This window comes from Gracilinanus agilis, chromosome 3 (assembly GCF_016433145.1).
Source record: "Gracilinanus agilis isolate LMUSP501 chromosome 3, AgileGrace, whole genome shotgun sequence".
Classification (NCBI taxonomy): domain Eukaryota; kingdom Metazoa; phylum Chordata; class Mammalia; order Didelphimorphia; family Didelphidae; genus Gracilinanus; species Gracilinanus agilis.
Window position 1 is genome coordinate 225,730,343 of NC_058132.1, and position 13,630 is coordinate 225,743,972.

At 35.9% G+C, this 13,630-nt stretch overlaps 1 protein-coding gene across 1 annotated transcript in view; it reads left to right on the top strand.

Annotated features, from left to right (window-relative positions):
• Positions 1 to 579: 579 nt before the first annotated feature.
• The window catches only part of STAT1 (signal transducer and activator of transcription 1), a 57,545-nt gene continuing 44,494 nt past the window's right edge, over positions 580 to 13,630 (top strand). The window contains exons 1-4 of the mRNA XM_044669690.1: positions 580 to 741; positions 6,124 to 6,252; positions 9,094 to 9,238; positions 11,536 to 11,634. Of these exons, the coding sequence (XP_044525625.1) occupies positions 6,125 to 6,252; positions 9,094 to 9,238; positions 11,536 to 11,634 (372 nt within the window). The 5' untranslated portion in view covers positions 580 to 741; position 6,124. The remainder of the gene's footprint in view (positions 742 to 6,123; positions 6,253 to 9,093; positions 9,239 to 11,535; positions 11,635 to 13,630) is intronic.

Consider the following 13,630-nt stretch of genomic DNA (forward strand, 5'->3'; position numbering starts at 1 on the left):
CTTTATTCCTCACAACACACTGGAAAGGAAAGATAGGTTGTTTCTTCAGGCAGGGCTGTGGTGATGGAAGGGCACTGCACTTTGGAGGTTGTCACGAGAGACAATGGGATCTCAACAAAAGTTTGTGAAGCAAAGATTGTAAGTTATGTTATGTTCTGGGGATATATTTTCTTATATAGCCAGTTCCTGCTGGTAAGATTTAGCTCCGAATACAAACGACTTGGTACATCATTTTGTTGCCTGTCACTGAAACGTAACTTCTACAGTTTCGTTTTCAACTGCAAATCAAATTGGTAAGATTTCTTCCAGATCACATCGCCTGTTCGCTTTAAGATTAGCAAAGCGGACCCGGAAGACAAATGGCACGTTGGAGACGATGCCCACATTTGAGCGCCGGACTAAATAGGAACTGCAATTAGTTGAAACGCTCTAGAGTGCGGAGGGGAGTTGAGTCCAGGTGGGAACAGCCTCTTGTGATTGGCCTGAGGAGAACAAGCTTGTTTCGGGATTGGCCAGAGATCGGAAAGTGAAACAGCCTATTTTTCCTCATTGCTTTTTCTCTGGCTGCAGACGGATTTTTTTGCTTTCCTTCAGACTGATCCTAGGAAAGAGTTCAACCTGCCAAAGCAAACGGTCCCTGACAACCCCCAGGAGACGGTTGTGGTATCAGCTCTAACCAGGAAAGTGGTAACTGTCTTCCAGACTATTCCGTCCCACCCCTGCCTCACAACTCCACTGAAGGTGGGTACCTGGAAGGAGCTCGGACCGGTGGGTTCTGGAGCCCGCGGGATGGACATCTGTCTTTTCTTTACTTGGGAAATGCGGGACTAGTGTTTTCCGGGCATTCTCTAAAACGAGAGTAGTGAGGAAGGAACTTGGGAAGGAGAGATTTTCTCGACTCCAGCATTTCTTTAGAGAGAAAGGCTATCCTTTTATGACATCCCGGGTGGAGGTAAATTACTATCCTCCAAATCAGCTTAAACTTTCTTGCCCATAAAATGAGATTAAACTGGATGGTGTCAAAGGTCTTTTTTAGCTTTAAAGTTTTGTGATAAGACTAGGTAATTATCTACCTTGCTCGCTAGGACTTGCAGAACACAAAACATCAGAGGAGAGAGAATACATTAGCAAATGAGGAGAATCTCTCAGAAGGGAACGACTGAGTTGCTCCCTGAAAGTGGCGCAGTAGAACTATAGTGACAGATTTGGAGGTGGAGGAGCTGGATTCGAACTCCAGTGATGTTTCCTCTGACACCTTGGGCAGAGAATTTGAGACAGAGGTTGTTAACTTTTTTTGTCATCTTTTTTTTATGCCCATACACTCCTCTGAATATTTTTAAATGCATAAATAAAACACATAGGATTACAAGTGAAGTAAATTATACTGAAAGATAGTTTATCAATATTAAAAAAAGATGGACCCCAGATTAAGAACTCCTACATTTTAAACTATCTGGTGAGGTACATAATATAAGATCTTATTTTCCCACATTAAGCAAACAGCCATAGAATTTTAGAGGTGGAAGGGACCTTACAGATAAATTTCATCCAATTTTTTTTTTCATTTTATAGATGAGGGAAATGAATGGACCCATTCTTTATTTAAAAACAAAAACAAAAAACCTTACCTTCTATCTTATAACTTATATCAGTTCTCAGAATGGTACCAGTTAGGCAAATGTGACTTGCCCAGGGACACACAGCTAGGAAGTGTCTTGAGGACACATTTGAACCCAGGTTCTCCTGACTCTAAGCCTGGCACTCTATCCACTCTGCTACCTATCTGTCACTAGAACAGTTATTTCTATCAGTAATCTCATTCAACCAGTTTCTTAAGTTTGAAATTTTAATATTATCTTTAATTCTTCCCTTTTGATCATTTACCATATCCTTCAAGTTACTAAATCCCCTTCATTGTATCTCTACATTATCTTATACATCCAATCCTCTCACTTCATTCCAGTTCTACACATCTTAATGTAAGAACCTTATTACCATATTCCTGCACTTTTAAGGTATTATTCCCTTCACATCTTGTCTTCACCCTGCTAAACAGACTAATTGTCTTCAATATAAGTGGTCATAGCACTTCTATCCAGAAATCTTCATTTTTTTCCCTATTGTTTAACTCTAAACTTCAGCCCTCCACAATTTGACGCCCTACCATATTTCCAGTCTTTTTTCATATTATATTCGTACATATACTCTTTTTTTCCAGCCAGACTAAATTATTCCCTAAGCAGCCCTTATATCTTCCCACAAGATTTCCTCTATGTGCAATATCTTCCCCCATTCAACTCATCTTAGTCCTCCTTTTAAAATCCAACTAAGATGCTACCTTTCTTCAGGAAGAATATTGCATTCTATCCCCCCAAATCTTGCATGATTGTACTTATAGTATAAATAAAAATTTATCTGTGCTTTAAAAAAATCTTGAATGCCATATATGTTTTATAGTTGTGTTGGTTTCACAAACTCCATTGAGACTCTTAAGTCTCATAAAACCAAGGACCCTTTCTTACTTAAACTTTGTATCTCCCCAAGCATCTATCCCAGTGGTCCTTAAGCAATAAACACTTAAAATATTTTTTTCAGTGGAATGTTGGATTAATCTTTAAAGAAAAGATTTACCCAGATGTAGTCTGGGTTGCAAGTCATACATTGGTTAATTTATAGCATTTAATGTGTTTCTTAAAAAAAAATAATTAATTTGTTTGCTGCATTAAAGTTCCTAGGTATCTCCTTCCCCTCCATCTGATCCTGGTGCTTTTTTTAAGGAAGTTCATTTATGACCTGTTTAATTTCTTTTCCTAAAAGAGGTTTATTTAAATACTCTGTTTCTTCTTCTATTAGTCTAGGCAGTTTATATTTTTGTAAGTATTCTTCCATTTCACTTAAACTGATGAGTTTCAGATGTGCAATTGCTGTTGGAATTTTCTAGAAAATTCATATTGTACTCAGCATTTCTTATGTGTATATGTATAATTTCACATTGTTTACACTAAAAGAACCTTGGATATTCTCATGTTTTGATTTAAAGAAACCAAAACCCATAGGAATTAAATGATTTACATAAAATCAGATGGAAATAGAAAAGAGACTAGAAACAAGACTTACTGACTCTCATTTCAGCCCTTTTGTTTCTGATTTTTACCACACCAAATGCTATTTTGATGATAGAATAGGAGACAGGTGAGCAGAAGGGGCTAATAATTATAGTTTCTAGGTTGTCTGCAAAGATCACTTTGTAGTAGGTGCTATCTAAATAATATGTTTTTCTTGGGATATTTCTAGTGAGTGAACACACTTCTAGAACAACTGAATCATAGCAATCTTTACATTCTTGCTATAAATGAAGCCAGAAGGCAAAATTGCATCTTATTGGAAGGTTTGTCTATAGAATCTCCTCAGAGAACAAATTTTGCAGATGATAGAGGTGGTCTTATCTTGCATACCAAGGCAATAAGAAACAGAATTTCATGAGATACTTGGTTAGTTGTTTGTTTTGGGTTTTTTTTGCATTGTTCATGATAAGCATGAAAATAGTTGAATCTTATGATACATCATCTGTTACAGAGGTTGAGGAAGTAAAGCAATTCCATGAAGACCTTGATAAGACCCCTCTCCCTCCAATTAAATCAACATATGCTTTACAACTAAAAACATCTCAGTCACTTCAATGCATATATTTAGAATTGTGGAGAAAATATGGCAGAAAACATAGTTAGGTGTAAGAAATCAAAGAGGTCAGAAACTTGTAGACAATACTGAAACTTCCTTCTTCTATAATGTGAATGCTACCTGGGAGCAGAGGAGAAATTCAGAAGGCAGTGAACATGGCGAGCACCAAGTAACATCATAAAAAGTGGAATTGGTTATATTTTAACGGACATACAATGACTGATTACTAACATGGTAATTATTTCTGAATCAGTTGTCTATGTAGTCATATTTGTTAGAACAAAGATCAAGATCAGTATAAAATTAAAAGAATAAAAATGAGACAGCTATAACATGAAATTAAGGACAGCTCCCTCATGACCTATTTGAATAAGCTCTTAGAATCAAAAATGGTAAACTGAGAAAAGAGCAAACATTTATATAGGCTATTACTATTTCTTTTTTAATTTAATTTTTTTTTAACATTTATTAATATTCATTTTTTAGAAAAGTTAACATGGTTACATGATCCATGCTCCACTGGTTTTAACATGTGCCATTGATCAAGACCTATTTCCAAATTGTTGATCATTGCATTGGTGTGGTAGTTTCGAGTCTACATCCCCAATCATGTCTGCCTCAACCCATGTGTTCAAGAAGCTGCTTTTCTTCTGTGTTTCCACTCCTGCAGTTCTTCCTCTGAATATGGGTAGCGTTCTTTTCCATAAATCCCTCAGAATTGTCCTGGATCATTGCATTGCTGCTAGTACAGAAGTCCATTACATTCTATTTTACCACAGTGCATTGGTCTCTGTGTACAATGTTCTTCTGGCTCTGCTCCTTTCACTCTGCATCAATTCCTGGAGGTCTTTCCAGTTCACATGGAATTCCTCCAGTTTATCATTCCTTTGAGCATAATAGTATTCCATAACCAGCATATGCCACAATTTGTTCAGCCATTTCCCCCAATTGAAGGGCATACCCTCCTTTTCCAGTTTTTTTTGCCACCTATTACTATTTCTTAAAGAAATATAGGGCAGCTGGGTAGCTCAGTGGATTAAGAGCCAGGCCTGGAGACGGGGGGTCCTGGGTTCAAATCCGGCCTCAGACGCTTCCCAGCTGTGTGACCCTGGGCAGGTCACTTGACCCCCATTGCCTACCCTTGCCACTCTTCCACCTATAAGTCAATACACAGAAGTTAAGGGTTTAAAATTTAAAAAAAAAAAAAGTAAAAAAAAAAAAAAAAAGAAATATAATCAGTGTAAATCCATTACTACTATAAGGAGATAAAAAGAACATAGAAACTGCCTCAGCCAGCCAACATTTAATTTTGCTAAGTGAAGGGATTTGGCAGAAAAGGGAATCAGTAATTAAGAATATGCATTTACTTAATAAAGAAAAGTATAGTAGAATATTATGAGCAATATTCTTGCATAAAACATTGAGAAACCATGAAGAAAAGAATAAATTGAAAGGAAGTTTGGCGAGACACCCAAATAAGCAAAGTCATCCTAAAGCTGGAAGGTTTGAAAATATAGAGCTGAAAAATGGAAAAGATCTAGAAAAACTTTTATAGAAAATTCTTTCTACAATTGTGGCATGGCTACTACATTTGTACTTTAAAGTCATAGTTCCCAATGTGCAACCCAGGAAAGAAGAAATGGCCCAGAAAGCAATTTAAGTTAGGAAGAATAGTTCAACTTCACCAAGTAAACAGGGAAAGTGCATACCACAGACTGGAGATGAAGGCAGTGAGAGACTGATTTTCAAGGCAAATGAATGAAGGTGAGGATAACAAAGGCATAGATGAAGCTAATTTGATGGTAGATGGAAAAGGCACCTTTACTTTTCTTTTCCTATAAAGAGGAAAAAGATAATTTTAGAAGCAAGCACTTTATCTTTCCTTTAGCAAAATACAGTATATGAGACAAGTCTGCAATGCCATGTGTTTTGACAAATAGATATTTTGTAAATACTAAAACGTTTGCTGTTGAGCTCTTAATTTTAAAAATATTTTATTAATGCATTTTGTTTATATATCCTAATCACTTCCCATTAATCTGACCACCATTTCATCCTCCCTTTCAATCCCCATAACAAAAAAATAAGTTTAACAAAGCTACCTGATGTAGTAACTGATGGAGTATATAATATTCCATACTCATAGTCTCCCACTTCTGCTGAGAGGAAGGTAGAAGATTCCAGTGTTTGTCAGCAGAAACCAATATTGATCACTCTGCTCTGATTTTTATTATCTTTTAAGGTTGCTTTCATTTATATTATTGTTGTCATTGTGAATATTGTTCTGACTAAAACTATAACAGTTTATAGGAATATTTTCATATTTCCCTAAATTCCTCATCTTTACCTTGAAGTACTATTAGTATTAATACTCAATTTTCTTTCTTTGTCTTTGGTACACTATGAGCTTTAATTCATTGTATATTTCTTTTTGCTCTATAGAATGTCTCAGTGGTATGAACTACAACAACTTGACTCCAAATTCCTAGAGCAAGTACATCAACTCTATGATGACAGTTTTCCTATGGAAATTAGACAATATCTGGCACCTTGGTTGGAAAAGCAAGACTGGTAAGGAAACCTCTTGGGCATAAGAAGAAATTCTGTTAGCAAGTTTTGGATGTGACAATTATTTGTTGACTTAATTAAAATTATTACGACAAGGAAATACTAAATTGCATTTGTAATGTGTTTGAAGGCATACAAAACTCTTTCCTCATAACAACCCTCTGAGGTAAATAGTGCAAAGATTATTAGCAAAATTTTACAGATGAGGAAACAGAGGTTCCGAGTTGAAATGATTTGCCTAAGGTTAAATGGACCTGGGAGGAGAACCCTAACTTTAAATCTTGTGCTCTTTACATCACAACACATTGCATCTCTTGAATAGATCACTCATGAATCTGGATATTGGTTGAGTACCTCAAATGTGCCCTAAGGGATACAAAGAAAAGCATCCCAAGTCTCAAAGCTCTTACAGAAAGATAATGCAGGCACACTAATCTCATCATAGATAATAACCATCATAGAAAATAGGATATTAAAAATGTAATAGGAGAGATACAAAGTACTATAGTCGTTCATAGGTGGAAGAGATCACTTCCATTTGAACAATGAAGGAGATGGATAGGTAGGAATTACATAGATATAGCTCGGCAGAAAAGGACATCCACACAAAGAGGAAAGCAGGATTAAAGACTTTAAGGTGAAAAAACAAATTCTATCATTAACAGTATCTTACATTTTATACTGCTTTGCACTAAGACCAACCAATTTGGATAAAGGCATATAGCTAGCATGCCATCAAATTTGCAGGTTGCACAAAGCAGTGAGGGATAACCAACAGTGACTGATAGCATCCTCAAAAGATTATGTCAGGTTAGAATATTGGGCTGAATCTAATAGGATAAAATTCTGCAGTAATAAAGTAAACTTATGCACTCATGCACTTAAGTTCAAGACACCAAGTTTACAAGTACAAGATGGTGAAGACATGACTAGAGAGTAATTTATCTGAAAAAGGTTTGAAGGCTTTTGGTGAACCGTGAACTCAGCATTGGTCAACAGTATGATACGGGAGCCAAAAAGCTACTTTGGAGCATAGTGATCTTGGGCTGCATTAAGAGATACATAAATAGGTGAGAGTTCTTCTGTACTCTTCCTTAATCAGACCATATTTAGATTCTCTTATGGATACTATAGATTAGAGGTAGTATTGATTAATTAGAGAGGATGCAGAAAAAGGCAATGAGGATGATGAAGACCTTTGATTCCATGTCATATTAGGATTAACTGAAGGAACTGGAGATGTTTATCTTGGAGGAGAGCCATGATGATTATCACAAGAAAAAAGAACTGTTCTATTTGGTCCCAGTAGCAGAACCAAAATCAAACGGTGAAAGTTGCAAGAGGCAAATTTAGACTTGATGTGAAGGAAAACTTCCTGACATTTATAGTTGTTCCAATGTAGAAGTGAATGCCTTATGAGAGGTACTGGCTCCCTCTCATTGGAGGTATTCAGGAAAAGGCTGAATGACTCCTTGCTAAGTATTTTATTATGGGTATTCCTTTTGCTTACTACTATTTCTAAACTGTCATTCTATGATCTGTGAAAGAAGCAAGAGTATTTGTCATAGTAAATGGCACCTGAGTACAAAAAGGGCTTTAAATAATTTAGATATTAAATTCTATTTTTTATTATTTTCTTTTTTCCCTAAATCTAGTTAATTAAGACTTAAAACAATGAAGGAGTATATCAAGTCAAAATGCAAGTTAAAGAGTTGGACAATTAAAGGAAAAGCCAAAGCTATATTAGAATAAACATTTTTGGATAATCAATTTCTTGAATTAGCTATCTTTTGTTTTAAAAAAAAGATGTTTTTAACATCAGAATCATTTCCTAATTGCCACTTGCAGAATTTCTCATTTTAACAAAGTACAGTTAAGCTAAACAACTGACCCATTGATCATTTCTGACAACATATGCTTCACTTTGCCATTGTCTTTATATGTGGTCTGTCTCTCTTTTACTTGAAAGAAGAAAGTATATTTCATCATGATTCCTATGAAGCCAAACTTCATTATTGCATGGATATGTATTTTCTTGACTTTTTAGTTGTTTCCCTTTGCATTCTTATTATTGGGTATATTGTTCTCTTGGTTCTGTATCTGAATACAAACTTTTTCTTTTGTGAAATATGAAAAGGTGGTGAAATTGAAAGTTATGTCTTTAAAAAATCATTTCAGGTACCATGATAAAGATCTAGCCTCCAAGACAAGAAGACATGGGTTTAAGTCAGGGGGCAGGATTGTATGGCTCTCGAGCCATATCTGGCTCCACCTCCCGACCAGCCAGTCTGGGCAGAGCCCCAGGATGTGCCCCAGAGGGCCCTTCAGCCCCCGCCCCATATTCCAGCGCCTTCCACCTCCATCTTCCTCCTTCCGCAGGCGTTTATGGCTCTCATGGCCAAAAAGGTTGCCAACCGTTGGTTTAAGTCTTTTCTGACATATTCCAGCTGTGTAACTCTGGGCACAGTTTGATTGACTCTCATTGATCTGAGAATACTCTCTGACTTTAAGTTAAAAAAAAAAAAAGGTGCCAGCCTGAATTATTAGAAGGAATTCTCTCATCTATGATTTCTCTGTATCCATTAAATCATACAATTAGTCCTGATCCTTTCCCATATGGAATCAGATTTAAATCTAGTCCAGCCCTTTCATTTTACAGATGAAGAAAGTGAGTCCAAAAGAGGTTAAGTGATTAGCCCAAGGCCACTTACTGTAGTAAGTGATAGAGTTGGAAATTGAATCCAGGTCCTCTAATTCCAATCCAGCACCCTTTTCAAAGTATCTTCTGTGTATACCATTTTAATAATATCTGGAATTAATAACTATCTGTTTTGAATCTCCCAGGGAGCATGCTGCCATTGATGTCTCCTTTGCCACAGTATGTTTTCATGAACTTCTCTCTCAGTTGGACGATCAATACAGTCGCTTCTCTCTGGAGAACAACTTTTTGTTACAACACAATATAAGGAAAAGCAAACGTAATCTTCAGGTATGTTGCAATCTTTGGTGGAAATGTTGCCATATTGTCATCTGAAAGTTCACAATGGTTTTGTGGAAGTAACTTATCCAAAGTGTTCATTTTAAATGTATACAGTATATAGATTGTATATAATGTATATTTATATTAAATAATGGATTATATACAATTTTATATTTTACAGTATGAGTAAAGTGAAGCAATAATTCATTTCATAAAAACTGAAGCATCACACATAATGTAAACCATGTATTAGATATCATCACCTCTTGATAAAACACAGTGTAGTGCAATAAAAGTAATGCTGGATTTGGAGTCAAGAAACTTTGGGGTTCAAATCTTAGCTCAAACCCATGTGCCCTTAGGTAAGTCATTTGATCTATACTGGCTTCAGTTTCCTGATTTGGAAAAAAAGTAGGAGTTGGACTAAGATGGCACAATAGATAGAGCATTGATCTTGGCATCTAGAAGACTCAACTTTCTTTTCTCAGATGCTTATTCGCTGTGTGACCCTGGACAAGTCACTTAACTTCAGTTCTTTATGTGTACAATGGGCTGGAGAAAGAAATGGCAGACCATGCTAGTACCTTTGACAAGAAAACCCCAAACAGTTATGTAGAGTCAGGCACAACTCAACAAGATCTCCTCAAGCTCTAAATCAATGATAATATTATGAAATATTATACAAATTTACAGAAGTGGTTTAGGAAAACTAGGTTTCAGGAACTGAAGGTGTGGGGTTATAGGAACAGACTTTTTAGATATGTAAGTTATAGAGATTATTTAGTCCTACCTCCCTAGTTTCCAGACCAAAAAGACAGAGTGACTTAGCCAAGGCCATGCAATAGCTGGTGGCCAAGCCAGGAGTAGGGTGCAATCACTAGCGCTCAGCCCAGTCTTTTTCTCATTAGCTTATTAGCTCCTTATGGGCAAGGATTGTCTTTTGCCTGGTTTTGTAACCTCAGCATGTAGTGCGGTGCCAGCCGCACATTGTCCAATTGTTTTCAATTGTGTTTAACTCTTTGGCAAAGGCAGTGGAGTGGTTTGCCATTTCTTTCTCCAGATCATTTTATATAAGGAAACGGAGGCAAATAGGGTTAAGTGACTTGCTCAGGGTCACAGAACTATTAAGTGTTTAAGGCCAGATTTGAGCTCAGGAAGAAGAGTCTTCCTGACTCCAGGCCTGACACTTTATCCACTGTGCCACCTGGCACTTAATAAATGTTTATTGACTCCCTGCACAAAGGAAATTCTTATTGTTTTGGAGGAAATAAAAGATGTGATGGCAATAGGAAGATTGTAGAGTGGTATAAGGTACTGAAAAAGTCAACAAAGGCTTTCAAGCACTACAGCACCTAGGATGCCCCTCACTAACATTATTGGACTGTGGGATTTAGAATTGAAAATGACCTTAGAGGACATCCTTTCCAAACTCCTTACTTTACAGATGAAGAAACTGAATCCTAGAGAATGTGAACCTCATTACTAGTAAGCCTGTTTACTAATGAGTAGATGTCAAAAGCAAATTTAAACTTGATATAATGAAAAAAAAAATCCTTCCAGTTAAAGCTTTCTCAGAATAGAACAGGCTACCTTAGCAGATAGTGGATTCAGTCTCGTTGGGGACCTTCAAGCAAAGGCTGGTTGACCCTTGTAGGATGTTTATAATAGAGATTTCGGTGAAGGGGAGGGAAGGGCAGAAATTGTTCTAGATGGTTGCTGAAGATCCTTCCAACATGAATTCTGTTATCTTAGTATCTTTTATACTATACTACACTACACTCTACTACCTCTCATTTTAATTCTTGGATAATTACCTGAATCCTGTTAGATAGTCAAGAAGGTTGGAAATTCCAAAATCAAGGGAAACATATTTTGTCAACTTATGGAAAGAATCATCTAGAAAATAGAAGCACTATAAATATTTTTTAATCATTTTAGTAGTTTGGGGGATACCAGTTATACCCAAGAAGAACAGTATTTTCTTTGTAATGGTGATCGGCATAATACTTGCACACAAAAAATAGAGGAATGGTGAAATAATAGATCGAGGAGATTAAATGATATATGAAAATATCTTGAATACTGTTAGTCAAGAAGAATAGAAATTACCTATTCTAATAAGGAAAGGTAAAGAAATGTTTTGCTCTAATTAATGAAAGTGAATCAATAGACATGACTAACTAAATTATAGCTAATATAAATGTTATAAGTGAGTACAAATGCTCCTCAGGAATAGGAAATGTTTTCCAAATTCCAGTGATAATTTATTTTAATTCTCAATTTTGCCTTTCATGCCATGCACCTAGGATAATTTTCAGGAAGATCCAATACAAATGTCTATGATCATCTCTAATTGTCTGAAGGAAGAAAGGAAAATCCTGGCAGCTGCCCAGCAATTCGACCAGGTACTTTTCATCCTACTGAAATTTCTATAGTGAATGAGAGAGCTCTAAAAATTGTAAGCAGACTATATCAATGACATTTCTTTGGTCCAAATGCCTAGTAACTTGTCTAATGAGTAAATGAACTTATTCTGCCATTACTTGTTGAAAAAGCCATACTGGATCTTGGTATACACTCCTTTTTTTCCCTAGATGTTCACTTCTAGAACTTAGCCAAAAATTGCAGTTGAACTCTCTGGTCTATGATTTGAAGACTCCTTTCTCTCTCTCTTTTTTTTTAAGATTAGGACAAATTTTATCTATGTCTAATCCTGCATTGCTTTTTCCTTTTTTTTACAGTCTTTCAGAGATAATTAACAGTGGCTAAGCATTCATATCTATTAGATCTTCCCCTGAGGTGGAATTTATTTAGGGCCAGTGACTTAAATCACCAACTGCAGCGAGTTGTGCTCCCATTTTTTCCCTCTATTTATCTTGGATTTCAGTTCCTAATTAACCAGTTTTGTCTAATCCTTTCCATTCCAAAAATCATCTTTCTATCATGGAAGTCAGAAGGAAAATAAAAGTGAGTACTACTACCTTCTCTGCATATTATCATTGCCCCACTAGCCTTTCTTTATAAATCTTTCTCAGTATAGCCAAAAATCTCAACTTTTTTGTTATCCTTAGCTTTCTTCACCAGCCTCAATTCATTCTGCACTTTTCTGCTCCGGACAATGTTCCTACAAGGCTGTACCACACTTTGATATTCATTCTCTCTAACCTGCCCTTGCTTTCATTTTCAGTATGTGCCTTTTTAAAATCCAAGTTGATTGGTTTGAGTTCCCTGTGCAGATGTATACATCTCTTTAATCTGCTCTCTTTTTTCTCCTCATTTGAATTATTTACATTTGTACTTGAAGAATAGTGTTAAGAACTGCTAATACTTCCTAGGTGACTTCATTTGTAAAATTTTAGACTATTGGCATCCTTCCTATGCTTTCTTTACAACCACTGGATTCTACACTCTGAATATCAAGGGTGCATGGCAAACTCATCCAGGCTTTCTTCTTCTTCAGTATCAAGGTTTCTAAGAAGTGGTCACTTCCCTGTAAAGTTCTCAACATTTACATATCAGCAACTATTTCCTCTTTATTACCTTCTAGAGAGTGCCAACAGATGTTCTATCAATTGAACTCCCATCACTATGTAATTCCTTTAGGCCATACTTATAAAACATTTCTCAAGTTTCTCATCCATTTCCTCTTTCTTTTTCATACTCTGATGATAATACTGCTTCTGCTTCCTTCATTGATCTTTACAAATTCTCTGTCATGCTCTCTTTCTTTGCTTCCCATATTTTCTTGAATTCTCCTCTACTACGAAGCCTATACCTCAAAGAGACCAAAGAATGAGGAAATGGGTCCATATGTGTAAAATTATAGCAACTCTTTTTTCATTATTGCAAAGAACTAGAAACTGAGGTGGTAGTACTCACCAAATAGGGTACAGCTAAACAAATTTTGGTATGTGTATGTGATGGAATATTATTTAGCCGTAAGAAATGATAAAAGGGGAGATTTTAAGAGAAACATGGGAAGACTATATGAAATGATGAATAGTGGAGTGAGCAGAAATAACAATTAAATGATAATAATATTGTAAAGAAAAAAGTCTTTTGATAGACTGAAGAATTCTGATTAGTGAAATAAAAAATAATCATCAAAAGCATTTCGTAAATTCTTCTTGTATAGTTTGGTGCACTACACCAGAGAGATAACTGAGTATAATCCTACAGAATCTCAGACTTGGGAAAGACCTTAAAAGACATCTGAATTTGAACAATAATCTCTTGACAAATAGTCATCCAATATCAATTTAAAGACATCTAGGAAGTGTGATCTCATTTACTTCCCTAATCAGCACACTCACTTTTGGAAAACTCTAATTTTTTGTGAGATTTTTCTTACTTCAAAAATCTACCTTTGTCACTCTTAAAAATCCTTTCTAGAGTTAAGAA